The sequence below is a fragment of the Perna viridis genome, chromosome 5, assembly GCF_037379345.1.
Source record: "Perna viridis isolate PV_CMFRI_1.1 ecotype Kerala chromosome 5, ASM3737934v1, whole genome shotgun sequence".
In the NCBI taxonomy this organism is placed as follows: Eukaryota; Metazoa; Mollusca; class Bivalvia; order Mytilida; family Mytilidae; genus Perna; species Perna viridis.
Genome location: NC_142449.1, coordinates 17,225,075 through 17,242,838, shown reverse-complemented (window position 1 = coordinate 17,242,838; position 17,764 = coordinate 17,225,075). Strand labels below are relative to the sequence as shown.

General features: G+C 31.6%; 1 protein-coding gene across 1 annotated transcript; it reads left to right on the top strand.

The window, feature by feature from the left end:
• The first annotated feature begins 4,296 nt into the window (after nucleotides 1-4,296).
• LOC148616312 (NADH-ubiquinone oxidoreductase 49 kDa subunit-like) lies at nucleotides 4,297-16,587 on the top strand. The gene is made up of 13 exons (XM_088583218.1): nucleotides 4,297-4,432; nucleotides 6,145-6,260; nucleotides 6,967-7,076; nucleotides 7,344-7,424; nucleotides 7,963-8,083; nucleotides 9,409-9,596; nucleotides 10,739-10,902; nucleotides 11,608-11,727; nucleotides 12,569-12,698; nucleotides 14,110-14,205; nucleotides 14,916-14,999; nucleotides 15,975-16,032; nucleotides 16,477-16,587. Exons 1-13 carry the CDS (start codon nucleotides 4,329-4,331, stop codon nucleotides 16,512-16,514), a joined length of 1,410 nt encoding a protein of 469 aa, XP_088439344.1. The 5' UTR covers nucleotides 4,297-4,328; the 3' UTR covers nucleotides 16,515-16,587.
• The last annotated feature ends 1,177 nt before the right edge of the window (nucleotides 16,588-17,764 follow it).

Here is a 17,764-nt window from a genome sequence, read left to right as displayed (position 1 = left end):
ACTCTTCAATCATAGAATTGGAATATGAAGAGAAATGCTGAGTACCAATTGGAAGAACTGTCTTCAGATATCGCATGCAGGCCCTGAAGGATAAAAGGGGCAGTTGTTCCGATCAAGAAACTTGTATAAAGAAAGGGATTTCAGGCTATTATTTGCCGTTCATCTTTTGGCCATTTTTGTAAAAAAAAGGGTAGTACAACCCGCGAAACCATCCTGATGTACCATTCACGGTATCGTGTATTTCATTAAGGTAACCGCCTCGTGCCACCGGAAGCCCGGAGATGGCAAACACAAATGAAACTTTGCATAGACGATGGCATAGGAATTTCGATAATGCATTTCTCGGGAATTGTCATTTTGTTTTGGTCTGGTGTTATTGCTTTTTGCAATATTCATTCTATTTAGCAATTTTGGCCATGTGCTTGCTATTAAAATAGAGCTGTAGATGCTCCGGGTCTTTAAAAGTGCATGTCTAATGTTTTCTGCACCTGGCATGATTGGTGAAGTTATATCACAGGGGCATGCTCCCACTATCATATATGCAACCCGGCTGCATATAATAAGAAATATTTGGTGGTGATACCTGTGTTTATTTTTTAGATTAGTTACAGAGCAGTAAATAGTAATATGTTCGATTTTATTAGTGGGAAATGAGTTGAAGCAAGTTACTCCCAAATCTGGGATCCCCCTTTTCGTGTTATATACTAGTCGGGCTGTATATTTGATAATGCGAGCAAATCCCTGTGATTATATCGTTTATGTTAATGTACGTGTCTCTGGATAGGGTGCCGAGAAACTCAGCGCTTTTACATGACTCATAGGTGTCTATGACTAGTAGCATTTGTGCTATAAAGCTTTTCAACTGAGAAATATATCCTGTTGAGAGGAACCTGTTTTAAAGATATGATTTCAGTGATTGTGGCTTAAGTGTGAATAATTCAACAGACAGTTTGGATGAATTGAATTTCGACCTGAAAAAAATTTAATGGCTAATTAGTAGTTTGTAGTTCAATTATGCACTATGTCGGAGAGTTTTGTGTTCATTCATCTAGGTGTTCCATGTAAACCGATATCGAACCTGAATATTACGCAAAATGGAACACTGCTACGATGCATTATGAATTTTGATGTGTGTGTTTTTAAAATGTCTTTCGTAATTAAGTGGTGAAATCAAATATAAAACGAAGACTTCAGTATTAACCATTTATAGAAATGACCTTATGTTGAGTAAAGTTTGAATTAGATTCCCGTACTTTCCTTTTATCCCATATTTTTGTAATATGACGATTTTTTGAGGCGTTAAAACTAAAACGATCGATATAAATTGATTCAGTACATGAGTGATTTGATCTTTTCGATTAGTACTTATCGTTCTCATATCATTATCAAGCTGTGTTTATGGTCACCCTTCTGTCCTCCCATGTATATTTCATATTTCAATCCAATATTATGTATAATAAATACTATGTATTTTGTCGTCTGCTAGGTTGATTTCCTATACATGTAGGTTTAGAACCGTATCTATGAGGTATGGTGTTGCCCCCCTCCCCCACCTTGAAAACTCTGTTGAACACGTGCAAAAGGTGCGCAAGGATGAGCAAATACTAGCCTGTATACCCCCCTTTTTCCTGACCCTGGTATTCATCCAGTTGTGTCATAGTGTAGTTAGCAGACAAAGTATTTGAAAAATCAAGTATTGATAAACAAAAACATATTTACAAAACTAAAATTCACAAATATATTTCACATTAACTCGGGAATTCGTCTCAATCGTCAAAGGCAGACATGTAGAACTGACGTGGACGTGCGCATCAAGAAAATACAATACTACGTAGTGTGAAAAAAAAGATGCTTCGATTGACATCGTCTCAGAGGAGTTTTGATATAATTTTCACGCCAAAAGCGTGATACGGATTTCCAAAAGAATTATGATACATGCATAATTGATAGGTTATAGAATAAATTGTATTGAACATATTGAAGTTAGGTTTACTTCCCGAGAAGTTATTAAAATGATAAAAGACAAATATGTTAGTCGTCTTAGTGCTTTCTTTCCATGATCAAAAGTTGGTTGTCTAGAAATATACAATAACAATTAAAATGCATCTACGGAAACTTTTCTCGTGGAGACGTGAAATGTGTAGAATGATTGAGAAAACTTAAATACTTGATTATGGTCCAAGATAAACTTCTCAACGAAATTTCAAATAAAGCCCACTAATGTTATAGCATTTAACAAGAGAAACGACGCGAAGTAAAATTTGTCAATGTTTATATATTTTTCAATTTAACTTCTTTAACCCTTTATTGCTGTACACAAAACAAAAAACATCCTTAATTTTCTTTGAAATATATATTCTTTACTGGGTCCGATAAATATCCGGAATGTTACATTTCCTTCCGTTCATCGAGTTCGTCGTGAATCAATAACTGATTTTATGCAAATATTTGGACCTAAATATATAGGTCAAGTATATATTAAGTAAATAACTTTATTAAAAGTGGAAAACAAACCCTTTTTGGATATGTAAATGAGTGTGAAAGACGGTATACATATGGTTCTAAATAGGAAAGATCCGAAACAATCTCGACCTCTGAATTTCGAAATTCAATCTAGACGCTGCAACCACTTAACAAGCTGGAATTCCGTTCCTCAATACCCCAACAAAGTAAGAAAATGGCTTGCCAGACAACCTCTAGCACTGCCGGAGTACCTGTCCTCTAAAAATGCAAGAATCGTGCAAACTAAGTCAGGAAAAGTGAATGATTTAAACGACCTTATACAATTTTCAAACGACATTTGATTTGAATAATTTCCGAGAATTTCGAATTAAGGCCTGTCTGTCTGCAGCAGTTAGTACGAGATGAAACGAACTACTACCGCTGCATGAAGCTTACTGAGCTGATCATTTCAGGCCAGCTGTGATCCTGATATTTTTCCAGCATTTTAAAACTGAAAATCCGGATAGTTAATTAAATTCGTTGGCATTTGTTCGAGGAACTGTCTCAGGCGGATTTTTTTTTAATTTTTAATTTTATTTTATTTTTTGTTTGTTTTTTGTATCTTGTAGAACATTTTTGAATGTATAATTTCTCTATTTGGTATCATTTTCTAAAACGCAAACAATATTGTGCTTGATGGAAATTCTGTTTTTTGTTCTTCTGTTGACTACAGTATATAAATTGAGAATTGAAAGTAAATTGTCATTAAAAGTAGTCACAGGAACTTTTTAAAAGTACTTTTTACTCATTCTTAATTTAAACAAGTACTATCTTAAAAAAAAGATAGCCGACGCAGTAAAATTTTGCTCTTTTTTTACTTCTAAGTTTCTACATTTCTTTCAAGAAAATGAGAAACACCAGCTGGCATCACTCCATTTAAAAGCGTCTGGATCCGCCCCTATTATTGCTTTTATATAATGATGATACTATCTAGTTTTTATATCAATCAAGGAAAGATAACTCGATGAATTCTATTTTGTAAATAGTTAGTTTTATATTCATCGTCATCGCTTATCTAATAAATTACTATATTGTACTCCGTGTTATGCAACTGCATATTTGTTCATACAACCTGAATTTGTCAGTAGCTTAAATCTGTTCACCATATATACAAACATGTAGCACTCAGGACAATAATCATGGAAAATGTGATTTGTGGTTGGATAGTCCGAATTTCCTCTGACCCTGCAACCTTCCTCTTTTTTATTTGGACATAATGTCCAAATAAAAAAGAGGAAGGTTGCAGGGTCAGAGGAAATTCGGACTAGTGGTTGGAAAGCCAACATATTTCAATTTTTGATATTTTATTTTATTTAATATATTTTACTAAATAGATAGTAATATGCAGCTTTTCACACAACACTTGTGATATAAAAAGTATGTAGAACGTACTGTAAGAATAATCAAGGGAACCAAGATTCTAGCTGAAAATTCAAAATTAAGGGAGCTAGCTCTGTATAAATGACACTAAAATATAGTAGAAATTATTGGATGGTCAATTTGGATTAATTCCTAAGAGCAGACAGATTTGAATGAATAATTATACATTTCATCATAAAGATATATAAAGCAAATCGATTGCAAACATAAAAATGTGTAGCCTTTTTTGGGTGTATCACAGAAATATTACAGAATTTGCGTTATTTTTACAAAGAATACTACTTAATACTTTATCTCCCATTTAAGTATTTGGAAGAAGCCATACTTTTCTTTGGTATTTGGGAAGATTAATTATTATGTGTAGTTAAAAAAAAAAGCTTTATTGACTGTACGATGAAATGAACACTTCAAGAACCGCTAACTAACTTCCGGTTTGAAATTTGGATATGGCTGCGTTGGGGACCTTGTTACGAAAGGCTCCAACTACTATTTTTAATGGGCTTCGTGCGCCTTTACTAAAGAATGCTTCAGCACCGGCATATTTTGCACAGTAATTTATCTTTTTCTTTTGTATATCCTTAAAAATAAGATCAATCGTTGATTGTACTCAAATTTAAAATGCCCTTGTCCTTGAACAAAACCAGTTGAGATGGTTGAATCATGAATGTTTATATTGGTTGTGTAAAGGTTTAGAGTGGTATGCCATATTGAGCAATAAAAGTTATCAGTTAAATGATGAAATATTTTTGTAATTCCAATTATTGTGCCTTTGAGGAAATTAAGTTGGCATTGGCCATTATAGACCCTTTTCAAATTTTGTGCTAATGTTGGGGTAGTCGATGAGCATGCTCAATATACACTTCCGCGAGGAAAATTCTTTTGTTCTACCCAAGCTCTACCTTATGGAAGGGTATATTGAGCATGTTCACAAACTTACCACAAAAGGGTCTATTCAGTTATTACAATGTACATGTGTACATACTAAATGATGCATACATTTTTGTAGAAATGGTGAACATGATAATTCAAATGCTTGTTAAGTCCAGTACTACTGATATTGAAGACAACAGTTTAATATAGGGTAATAGAATTCACATTGTATGAAAAGAAAATTATAAAAACAATCAAGCAGAGGTTTAAAGTAGCAAGTACAAATGTACATGTTCATGTATATGCAAACATTAGTGGTTTAAAAGCAAATGCTGCACCAAGAAATGATATATAGAATTGACAGTTGAATATTGGAACTAAGCAATAATAGTTGACTTCTTAACTGTGCATTAAGTGTAAATCCTAAGCAAATAATACATTTTTGTATGTCTATTTCCTGCTACCTACCCTAAACTTTTTATTGCCATTTTTGGCTCAAACATTGTTATAGTCTGGATTGTTTCCCCATTAACTCAATTTAGAATGTTTTTTGAAAGATAAAATAGTTCCCTACTTACCTACCTACTCTTTTTTTCTTACTTGTAGCAAGACTATTATTTTTTGTCCTAACCAAATTAAAGAACACCGAGTAGTTCTCAATGTATGTATTTTGGATAATACATATACATGTATGTAAAATTATGATGAAATAGCGTTGTTTATCATTAAAAAGGTATGCATTTTGTCTTTGTTATATTCAGAAAAAATGAAAATAATGTCAAATTCAGATTGTGAACCGTAGCACAATTTTATAGGTCATTCTATAAGAGTTAAAAAAATAAAATGAACACATTTGATTCCTTTAACTTCATGCACAATCTGCATTCATGATTCAGCACAAGAAGTTTTAACATTTGAGTCAATTTTTTTTTATGCAGTGTTCATTATAGCGCTGTACTTTGCAGAGCTATGATTTCTTAGCACTGTGCTATCAGTAATTAATTTTTGTTAGAATGTACTATTGGCACTGTGCTATAATTTTGGAGGAAGGCCAAAAGAGCTGTGCTGTGCCGGTAATCACTGTGCTATTCAAAATTATGGGGAAAACATTGTTATGGAATTGAATATTTACTGTAAATACCTCCATTTACCGTACTTCATCACTACATGTCACATATTCAGTTCTTTAAACAAAAAAATTTCCAATTTGAACAAGCATTTGTTTTTTTCCTTGCATTTATAAGACCCATTAGCCTGATAGTGTAATAAGTCTGAAAATACTCATACATGTACATGTAGTTTTTTCCAATTGTTCCTCTCAATAAATGTGATTCATTGCATGTGGATACATGTACTTAATGCATTTATTGTCTAACAAGGGTTTGCTTTCAGAAAAGAAAAAGGAGCTAAAATATGGGTGCCAGATAAAGATTATATGGAGCAGTTCACAAGCCCAGTAGCTTTTCCAGATGAACAGACTTCACAATGGGAATATCCTCAGTTAGAAGGTGAACTAAATTTTGATAAGAAACCAAAATCTCTCTTGATAATTTAACCAAGATGAATTGTTATTCCTATTATGATCCATCAAGAGTACTTTTAAAATACATGTATTATTAACTATGGTATGGTAGTTACAGTACATTGTATATAAAATTTAAAAAGGAAAAAAAAATTAAAAAAATCAGTTTATATGCAGAAGTAGATCACATTTTGTATGTAATTGAGTTCTTAGTTTTAAGGTTTCCATCGTTCAATAAATAATCAGTGAGTCAATTACAACCCAAACAATAATGATCTTAGGGTAATACAGTTTATTCTACTGTGATAATAGCCTTATGAAGTGCCTTAGATATCTACATGTTTTTTGTCAATTCAAACAATTAAACTAAAATGTTTCAGTACATATCTACAACATATAGTTTCAATTCTAAATCCCTATCTCAATTGTCCAGTTTTAACTACTTAGGGCATTGTCATATGTCAAGAAAAGACTTGACTTTATTTTCTGAACATTATTATTACATGTATATGCACTACAAATGTACATGTACCTGTATTATTGTATTTGTGAAATACATGTAAAAGCAAATTTAAATTGGTCTATGATCCAGAATAATTACCTTTGTAATACTTTATATTCTTTGTATCGTACATGTCCTACACTGGAGTAATGTTATTCATATATATATCTTCGTCTATCTTTACATGCAGTGATTGAGAAGCCATATGAGAAACAAGTACAAAACCTGACAATGAACTTTGGTCCTCAACATCCAGCTGCCCATGGTGTGTTACGATTGATTATGATTCTGGATGGAGAGGTATGTTCATAATAGTACCTTCAATTAAGAGTTCGGTCAACTTAATGAATTATAAAGAGTTACAATATCACTGTTCTGTATCTAGAGAAGAATTATTAGTGTTTATTTGATTTTTAATGTCATTGGGATGACAGTTTGTTTCTTATCACTTTTCAATTTCTTGCCCTAACATTCATATATTTAATGTTTAATGTGGCCAAAAATTCAACTTAGAGACTCATACAAGACAAGAAAGATATTTAATATTGCATCATTTCTTTTTTTCAGACTGTGGAAAGATGTGATCCTCATATTGGACTGTTACATAGAGGAACAGAGAAACTCATAGAATATAAAACTTATACACAGGTATGTGTATGGAATATATTTTCTATCAAGCTCAGATTACCTACTTCAGTTCTTGTTTGAGTATATGTTTTATTAAAATTTAAAGACAGTTAGGGCAGTCTGACATGTTAAATAAACATGGCAAACAACAAAAAGAGACATTTGTTTCTAATTTTCATAATTGGTGTAATCAAACTTGATACTGCCCTTTGATAGCAATTCATTTATTTTTCCTCTGAAGTTTGTGACATATTGTTAAGTACCTTAAACAAAGCATGCTACTATAAAATACATGTGTGTATCAACAAGAAAATCACAGTTACAAAATCCAGTATGAATTGGATCTACAACCTTAACCATATATTGTATTTTAATGGGTAACATAATCTCACATGATATTTCCAGGGTTTAAATTGGGAGTGCCTATTATCATGATTATTTTAATGCATGTCTTAAATTTAATAAAAATATGCAGTTAAATATAAGTTTGTCACGATTCAAATTTCATGTGTTACCATACTTTGTTTGATTCGATTATTTATCACATTTCCAATTTCAGGCTTTGCCATACTTTGACAGATTAGATTATGTGTCTATGATGTGTAATGAACAGTGTTATGCCCTTGCTGTTGAAAAACTGTTAAATATAGATATACCAGAAAGAGCAAAGTGGATCAGAAGTAAGGTTATACTCAGTTCAAATTGAACAAGGGTTAAAAGATAAATATCTGGACAAAGGAGATGGTAGAACAAGTGTGGTTTAAAAACTTCTTGGGTCTGTCACATAACTATATGGAAAATAACAAATGTACTGGTATATAGGAAAAATAGAAAAGAAGTTATGAGAATCACTCTTTCAAACAATTTTTTATTTCACAATACATGTTTGTAATAACAGTTTAATTGAAAATAGGGCCATTTTCTTAAGAATAAATGTTTAAAAATCTCCTTTATACAGGTCAGGATCACTAGAATTCTGACATACTTAAGAATATTGTGTCTCTTAGACCGAATAAGGAGCAAAACAATAGACCCCTTCCACGTACTGTTAAATGACCAATCACTTCCAATACCAATAGACCCCTTCCAGGTACTGTTAAAAGACCAATCACTTCCAATACCAATAGACCCCTTCCACGTACTGTTAAATGACCAATCACTTCAAATTCCAATAGACCCCTTCCACGTACTGTTAAATGACCAATCACTTCCAATACCAATAGACCCCTTCCACGTACTGTTAAATGACCAATCACTTCCAATACCAATAGACCCCTTCCACGTACTGTTAAATGACCAATCACTTCCAATACCAATAGACCCCTTCCACGTACTGTTAAATGACCAATCACTTCCAATACCAATAGACCCCTTCCACGTACTGTTAAAAGACCAATCGCTTCAAATAATATTTTCTGCTACTACAGCTGTATTGACACTTGAACATATGTAAATGATAATAAAACTCTTTTTAGTTTCCTGGTTTCATTTTATTTAAACTTTATTTTGAAAACATATTGAGTTTACATGATGTTCTACCAATTCCATGCTCACATATGAAAAATGTTTGTTGTGGCTGTAAGAGTTATACTTTTTAAGTAATTACCTGATAATGCATTTTCTATGGAGGCACACACACACTTACTTCCAAGACTTGTAATTATTTAAATCATGTGCTGATGGTCAATCTGTTTATGGAAATACTATAATATGCAATATATTTATTATTCAAGGTTAAAAAGAAGACAATAATGAAAATTTATAGGTGGAGACATGAATTGAAAATGTACCTCAAAATTACGAAAAAGACGTGAGAACTACTTTATAGTAAACATGCTATAATGACATATTCAGGTATTTTATTGACTATACATGTACAGGTGTCTAATCCCCTTACTTAGTAGAACTCTGAACTTGTTCTACAATCTCTATAATTTTATCTTTTTTTATTATTTATTTTAACCATCAGTTGACAGAATAATTTATTCCTTTTCTTTTTTTTCAGCAATGTTCGGAGAAATCACCAGAATATTAAATCATATTATGGGAATAGGAACTCATGCTTTAGACGTTGGTGCAATGACACCATTTTTTTGGCTGTTTGAAGAGCGAGAAAAATTAATGGAGTTTTATGAAAGAGTTTCAGGAGCAAGAATGCATGCAGCCTACGTGAGACCAGGTGGTGTGTCACAGGTATGTTTTTCAATCATTTGTGTACAGATTTTGCATGAGGTATTAAATGATGATGTGGAACCCAGAAATTCCCGATAGCCAAAGGGGTCTACTGAAAGGCCGAAGAGGGTGTCTGCTCTTGTGATTATCAATGGTTTTCTATAATCAGCATGAAGGGGTAAGGCATCCCCTGCATCATGAAGATTGATTGTTTATTGATGTCTGCCTATTATAGTTTGATTTGACCATACATTCTTATGGAACTTGTGCTGACAGTGATTTCTTTTAAATTTTCTAGTGGTGCTGGCTTCCTTGATATTGTGTATTCAGAAATCTATTTACATACAATATTTATCATCACACATTTAAAATGTTCAGTTGTTTACAGAAAATGGGTCATTTTTGTACCAATTAATCATAAAAGGAGAAGACCACGTTATTGTGCAAGTCATAAATATCAAAACTAGTCATTTAAATGTTCATGAAAATTAAATTGAAACAAAATTATTTCCTTTTTATAATTAATTAATTGCAATTTGAAATTAGGCAATTTGAATTTCCGGGTCTTTGGGCGCCACCATGATTGGTTGAGTTGTGACGTCACGAAGTCAGTTTGTAAAGTGAAAGCAAATAGGTACTTGATTGAGGCATAACATGTAAGTAAATGTCACACAGCATTGATGAAAACCGGGATTTGCTGCCAGAATCTACTTCCAAAGAATGTTTGTGTTGCTGATCAAAAACTTTTAGAATATTCTCTTTTATCATTCCTGCAATGGTAATGTTGACAAGACAAAACATGTTTTGGTGATTAGATAAACAGGATCATAGAAATATTTACAGAATATTCTTTGTTTACATATTATTTGCAGTACTTGTACCCGTACCAAACTAACTTAGTGACGTCATGAGCCAGTCGGAAGCTTTTGGTTAAAATCAATAAAGTCTTCTTATGATCTTCCTTCAGAAAGGAGAGCTCTGCAAGATGGCTATTTACATATATTTCAAAGATTTCGAACTTTGTATAGCCTTGAGCATTTTATAAAAGCATATTTTGCATTAAAGGTTATTTATTTTTGTTTACATGTGTATGATTTATCATAAGAGCCGAGCTTAATACAAAGGTGGTCTTTTCCTTTAAAGTACACATATTTGATTCCTAGGATTTGCCTCTTGGTTTGATGGATGACATATACCAGTTTATAGAGCAGTTTGGTAATCGTATAGATGAAACAGATTATCTACTGACTAATAATCCTATCTGGAAACAAAGAACCATTGATGTTGGTGTAGTCACTGCAGAAGATGCTCTCAATTATGGCTTCAGGTAAAACTTAATTAGTATTTGAAAACAAATATGATCTCAAGTATGGTTTATAGTAAGAATTATTGTGTGTTTTTAAGGCAGTGATGCTTCCAATTATGGTTGCTGACAGGTAATTTTTTTTATTAAAGAATATGTGTGCAGTATGAGCTGTATGGTTCCAGTTTAAAATAAAAAATTATGTACAGCATCTCAGTTGACCAAGGTTAAGGACTCTGAGCACTTGTGAATTATCTGACAAACACATTTCATTGCAGAAAAAAGCTGAACTCTCATAATGGTACAGAGATCATATTTTGTGTTATGAAAAAGTTGCCTCTAAAATAAACTAATAAAATGTTTAATTCTAAAGCCCTTCTCTTTTTTTTGCTGCATTATCTACTTTTATTGCCATTTGCTGCAAAACAAAAAAAATATGTCGCTCATGTATTTATTTCCCCACCTTAAAGTTGTACATATTTTCCTTCTGAATTTTTCCTACAGAAACCTTTTAAAAAATGGGCATTCATATACATATTCAGAAGGTAGCATTAAGGATAAATGAAAAAAAAATAACCCAAAACAATAAACATGAGGAATGTCAACATCTGAACATGATGAAATATATTGCTTTTATTTATGGGATGCTTTACATATGCTTGAAGAATGTCGTAAAATTGATTGTTACTTTCTCATACATTGATTGTGATACATCTCAATGACTTTTAGTGGTGTAATGTTACGAGGATCAGGTATAGAATGGGATCTGAGGAAGACACAGCCATATGATGCCTATGATAAAGTAGAATTTGATGTCCCAATTGGTAGAAAGGGAGATTGTTGGGATAGGTAGGTAACATCAAATTGGTGGAATATTATTCAGCTATTGAACTTTACTTATTGTTAAAGTACTATTGTTCATGGGGTACCAATTTTTGTGGTTTTCGTGGGTAGGTGAAACCATGAAATTCGGTTCCCAATGAATAGTAGATTCCCATTGATATGTATACCAAAAACTTCAAAACCATGAATTCAAGAATCCATGAACTTGTGTTTCTCCCCTAATCCACGAAAATTGGTATCCAGGAATTAAAGTACTTTCACAGTATATAGTATAAATTGGGAGCTTGTGAACAGGTCTTTGTCTCAACCACATGACTAACACAGTGGCTATAGACTGTACAGTATTGTTGTTGAGATATATATATACCATTAAGTGCTCCAGCCAAGGGAAAATTTCAGTTTAGTCAGAATTGATTTCAGTTGCTTGAAGACAATCTTTTTGCATGCAAAACTCTTTTTTTTTAATCCAGAAATTTCTTACATTCTAATGTCTATATGACTGTCAGTGATATTAATTTGCCATAGCTGTACCTTGTAATACAGAGAAAACTGTGTAAACCAAACCCTGGAAAACCAAGAAATCTGTCAAATTAAGAACTTCTCTGATATCCCTTTATACTTGGTGTCTGTGCATTGTGAATAAATCAACTACCTGCTATATAACCCATATTTTTCAGTGTGAGGTGGTTTGGTTCATTCATGTTTTACTGTATGTTAAGAATCCACTTCAACAGACAAAGTAAGCAGTTCTTAATTTCATGACATTTAGTTCCTAGTGTGAATTCAAACAACATTTGTTTCTATTTTTTTTTGTTTTTTCCTGACTTTTGAACTTCTGTTTCTGTAGGTATCTAATTAGAATGGAGGAAATGAGACAAAGTTTGAAAATTATTCACCAATGTCTAAACAAAATGCCAACAGGGGAAATTAAAGTTGATGACAATAAAATAGTTCCTCCAAGAAGAGCTGAAATGAAGGTAAAATTACATATATTTTCAATGGTCACTATGAACAATTGATTTCATCATTTTATTACAAAGGATTAGTACCATACCAGCAACTTTGAAAAGATAAATTTATGAATTTTCATATGTGCATCAGTTGTGAGTAGAAATATTGTATATATGCATGTATGGGTGATACCTGTTTTCATCATTTTGAAGGAAAAGTGCATTAGTGATTAAATTTTTTGGTTTTGTTACCACACTTTTTATGGAAGGTCTATTTTTCACTGGGAATGGTAATTACCAAATGTACTAAAGTATAAGTCAATTCGCCTATGAGTCAGATCCCCGTATTCAGTCCAAAATTTCTGGAACCTAGCCTTAATCCGCTTATAAGTCAGACTGATTTCTGACAGCTGCATCGCTAACATTCCTTAATTACAATGAGTATACCTGTATGTTTTGACAAGTTCAATAAATGTTGAAATAAATAATTACAAGCCAGAGTTGTTTTTATACTAGTAAGTAATTAAATTCTTGACAAGCCATGTTGTTTTAATACGGCCATTTTTTAATCATTCTAATTTTTGTACAACCAATAATCTAAATTAAATCCATAGATATAGAAAACAGCAAAGAATAAAACAGGTAGTTTATGATACGCTAACAACTCATTACTGAAGATATTTTAGCAAGTTAAGAGGTTTTGTCTTGAGAAAAAAGAAATTCACAAAAAGAATTATAATAACCAACCAAAATATTGATTACTTTTGTCACGAATTATGGTAGAGTATTGGGTCATGTTTCTATTACACCTTTTGGTTTTTGGCTATATGAGTGTACCAAGGTAAAAATGAATACACAAAATGGATGAGTGGGAAATACAAATAAAATTATGGATAGCAACTATTGCGGCAAAATAAAGACTAAACAGTAAAAACTCTTTTACTGCATCATATTTTATCTGTAAAGGCAGAAAATGAAGACAGTCTCCCTAAAACTCATGTTTACAATTTAAAGATTTGGGTAAATGCGTAGGTCTGGCTGTTCAGTTTTGGCATAACGCTCATGTCAATTATCAAGCTTTTGACATTTTCAAGCTAATAAAATTTAGTTCATAAGCTAGATCTCCTCTATAAGTTTGAACCCTTCCCAGCAGATGAAAATTAAGTTCCGAAAATATATACAAATGTATATCCGACTTATATGTGAGTATATACAGTGGATTGACAGAAACTGTTTATTTTAGCAATCTATCTCATGTCCTTATACATTAGTAGTAGTATTTGGAATGAAAATGTGATAAAGATATTTAATTTTTTAAAATTCAATCACTTTTCTAGGAAATATGAAATGTGAAAACAAAGTTTAAGTCTGAAACTAAATTGCTGTTGTTTAATTGAATAGCCAATACTAATTGTTGTTTATTTGTTTACAATTACAGAATTCTATGGAAGCTCTGATCCATCATTTCAAACTGTTCACAGAAGGCTACCAGGTACCCCCAGGGTCTACATATACAGCTATTGAGGCTCCTAAGGTAATTGTATTGATTATTATTTAATTGCTATTTACAATGTAGCTGATAATATGCATTTGAAATAATATTCATGAAATATGTCAAAAACTTAAATACATGTTACACAAGGTGTTATTAGAAAGACAAAATGGTAATTCTGTTCTATCATCAACATAAAACAAAACTTGTACTGAACAATAAAAATGACAAGAATGTTGTTTTTCAGAACGCTTATTTCAGAGAACCAAGTGAAGACTCATACATACACTTTTATAGCTACAGTGAAATTGTAGATAAATCCAATGTTACATTTCTTTAACTTTTTGCTTGTATGCAATGAAATCACTAGTGTATGATGCACTATGCTTAAAGAAAAAACTAATTACACCTGATTTACATTGACAATTCTTAAAGTATTTTTTAAGATCTTTACCTTCATTTTATTGCTCTATTTGTGGAAGATTTGTTTAAAAAACATGTTAGTTTCGGTGAAATATCCTAATTGAAAAGTTCTTCCCAAAACATAATTAACATGATTGCTGAAATCTAATTTTACACTTGTCCTTGAAAATGTTTGTTTCATTATTCATGAAAATTGAAAGTTTAGATTAATGCTTCAAATGTGGAAATTCAAACAATTATATGAACCTCACTTGGTCAATAATTTACAGATCAGACCAGACTGGTTGCATAAGTTCTTGTAGTATATGTATTTATGTTTAAAATTACAGGGTGAATTTGGAGTATATTTAGTATCAGATGGTACCAACAAACCATATAGATGTAAAATCAAGGCCCCTGGATTCGCTCACTTGGTAAGTATTTGTGATAAAGCCTGCAGAACTACCAAAATATTGATTGGTGTGTCATTTTATGATGTCAGAGTATATTTGGGCTACCCTTGATCGAATGAAAGTCACCGAAATAACTTCCTCAGGTAGCTAACTAGACAATTGACGAAAAGATTTAAACTTTCTATCAAACTAATACAAAAATACTTATGAAATGATAACAAAAAATAAATGTCCTTGTCAAAAGACAGTTCATGAGGTGGTTGTCTTTTTATCAAGGGAAGTCCAACTGTATTCTCTGAAGTTAACTATATTACTCAATGTAATATATGAGCCATTTATTGGCAACTGCATCATTATTTCAATGTTCTAACTGCTCATACATGTATATTTATGTTCTATCTCAAGCACCTGTTGTGAAACTAAAAAGTATCAGCAATTGATAATTGCAATGTTATGTCATTTCAATCGTAATGTCACAGAAGAACAGAATAGTTACAGTTTTGAATGTCTTCACTGAAGATCACATCTAATCCAATTGAACTTCTTGTGATATTTTCTGTTGTCATTTTTCTATATAAATATTTTTTGTGAAAACATGAAAAAGTAACAGTATAAACCATATACATGAAGCAGTGTAAGATTATTGGCAAATATACAACGCAATAAGGTTTATTCGTATTTTTAAGTATTTCATTGAAGTGAACAGTTTATATGGTATGTGTCTTGTATAGAACATGTGTTGTATTAGACCACAATATATTTCATTTTATTTATCTTTCTTCTTACATGTATATCCATAAAGTTGAAATGGTCTCATAATTTTGTTTTCATTTTTATGTGTGTATTTTTTTAATGAAATAATCAATCAGTAACTACAAGCAATCATTGGACTCTCAAAACTTACAAAAGAAACATGTTTAAAATAAAGTATGTAAAGATTGCATAAGATGGTTATAGTACAAATATCATATTACAATTTCCCATTTTTTTTTTCAGGCTGCTTTAGATCATATTTCACAAAGACACATGCTAGCTGATGTTGTAGCTATTATAGGTGGGTGTTTCAGTCTGATCTAAAAAAATTTTTCAATTATTCACATCTTTATTACTGAAAATGAATGCCAAAGTGAAGTCTTCTTTGGGCATCTGAATAATCATGTCAACTATTGAATATTGGAAGCATCGTTGTTAAGATACGTCTTGTCTTGAAATTCTTTATCAAAGGAAGAATTAATCTTTTAAGTCAAAACATTTTATTATCAAGGTTAAGAGGATTGAAATAATACTAGTATTAATTTCAGTACTTTTTTCTTTTGAAACTATTTCAGCTGAATTTATATGCAGGTACAAAATGATCTTTTTTTTCATGCTGACATTTCGTTCTCATTATCTTGACTATTTCCATATAAAGGATCAGTATATTTTTTTCTAATTGACATGACTTGTCCTTTTCTGATGTAATATACTCCATTTCACCCTGTATTTGTCCTCATTTCAGGAACATTGGACATAGTGTTTGGTGAAGTAGACAGATAAAAGTTTTTTGTTATTGACATTTTACCACAGATCTAAATGCTTTTGTTGTAAATAAAATTATTTATGAAATATATATAGTTTTTAGATAAGCAAGTGAAAGTAAAGAGTTTCCTATGCAGCTGGTTTAATCAACCAATTATTTAACATGCAGAAAGCAGCTGTTGACTATTTCTCTTCAGAGAGTACTTTGAAAATACTTTTATTCCTGGGTTTTCGTGGTTTGTGGAAATCACAATGTCATAGATTCTTTAGCTAATTTATTTGACAGTTCTATCACACAGTTGAAAGGGAAATTTCAATTTTGTTATGAATCAATCTACATTGTTTGCCATTCCCATGAACACCACAAAAATTGGTACCACATGATTAATAGTACTTCCACATTATAATATTGGTGGACTATTCTTACATCAAAGATTAAAAGCAGGACAAAATTTTATGATAAAAAAAATTCAGATTTTTAAACAGGTCTTGAAAGAAAACGGGGTGACTGAATCATTAAAATAAAACCAAAGAAAACAGAACATAAAAATCAATACCAAAGACATCCTGGGTAAAAAAATGTTCACATCATTGAGATACACAAGTAGACAGACATTGGTTTAATTCCAACCAACAATATACTTAAAATTCTAAATCATTTAGCAAATATTAATTGATAAAACCAGAAATATTTTTTTACTTGTACATGTATGATAATATTGTTTTCTCTGATAAAAAAATGCTTAATCCTTAACTTCGAACAAAAAATATAAGTAAAAATTATTAAAAAAAAAAAAAAAAAAAAACACTCTATATTTAGTGTGTCTACTTACTCATTATAACAATTTTTCCATCTGTTTTCTCAGAAACTACACATCATATTGGCTTGAAATTTATACACATTCTTTTTGTATCTATGCCATAATGTTTTGTTTACTTTCAGAAAAAAAAGACAGCAACTTCATCTTCACCAAGGACTCTGTTTATTTTCTTTATATTGTAACTGGAAGCAGGGATATCAATAGTGAGCCATTGCTCACAGATTTCTCATTGATATATGTGTAGCCATGTTTTCCTTTTCTGAAAAACTGTTTTAAAATCAATGGCATTTCTCCATATACTTTACTTTGGAAACATAGGAAACAACTGCATCTGCAGTATAATGAGTATTGCATAATGTGCGCTGGATTATACTAATTAATTAAAATTTCCACTCAAAGTCTACATCCCTCCTGTCAGACTGTCAAGCAAGTGAGCTGATTAAGGTG

Coding starts and splice junctions, on each gene's coding strand:
- LOC148616312 (XM_088583218.1), top strand. CDS start 4,329: ATGGCTGCGTTGGGGACCTTGTTACGAAAGGCTCCAACTACTATTTTT. Junction 7,425..7,962: donor AATATAAAACTTATACACAG/GTATGTGTATGG, acceptor TTCCAATTTCAG/GCTTTGCCATACTTTGACAG. Junction 16,033..16,476: donor TGATGTTGTAGCTATTATAG/GTGGGTGTTTCA, acceptor TCCTCATTTCAG/GAACATTGGACATAGTGTTT.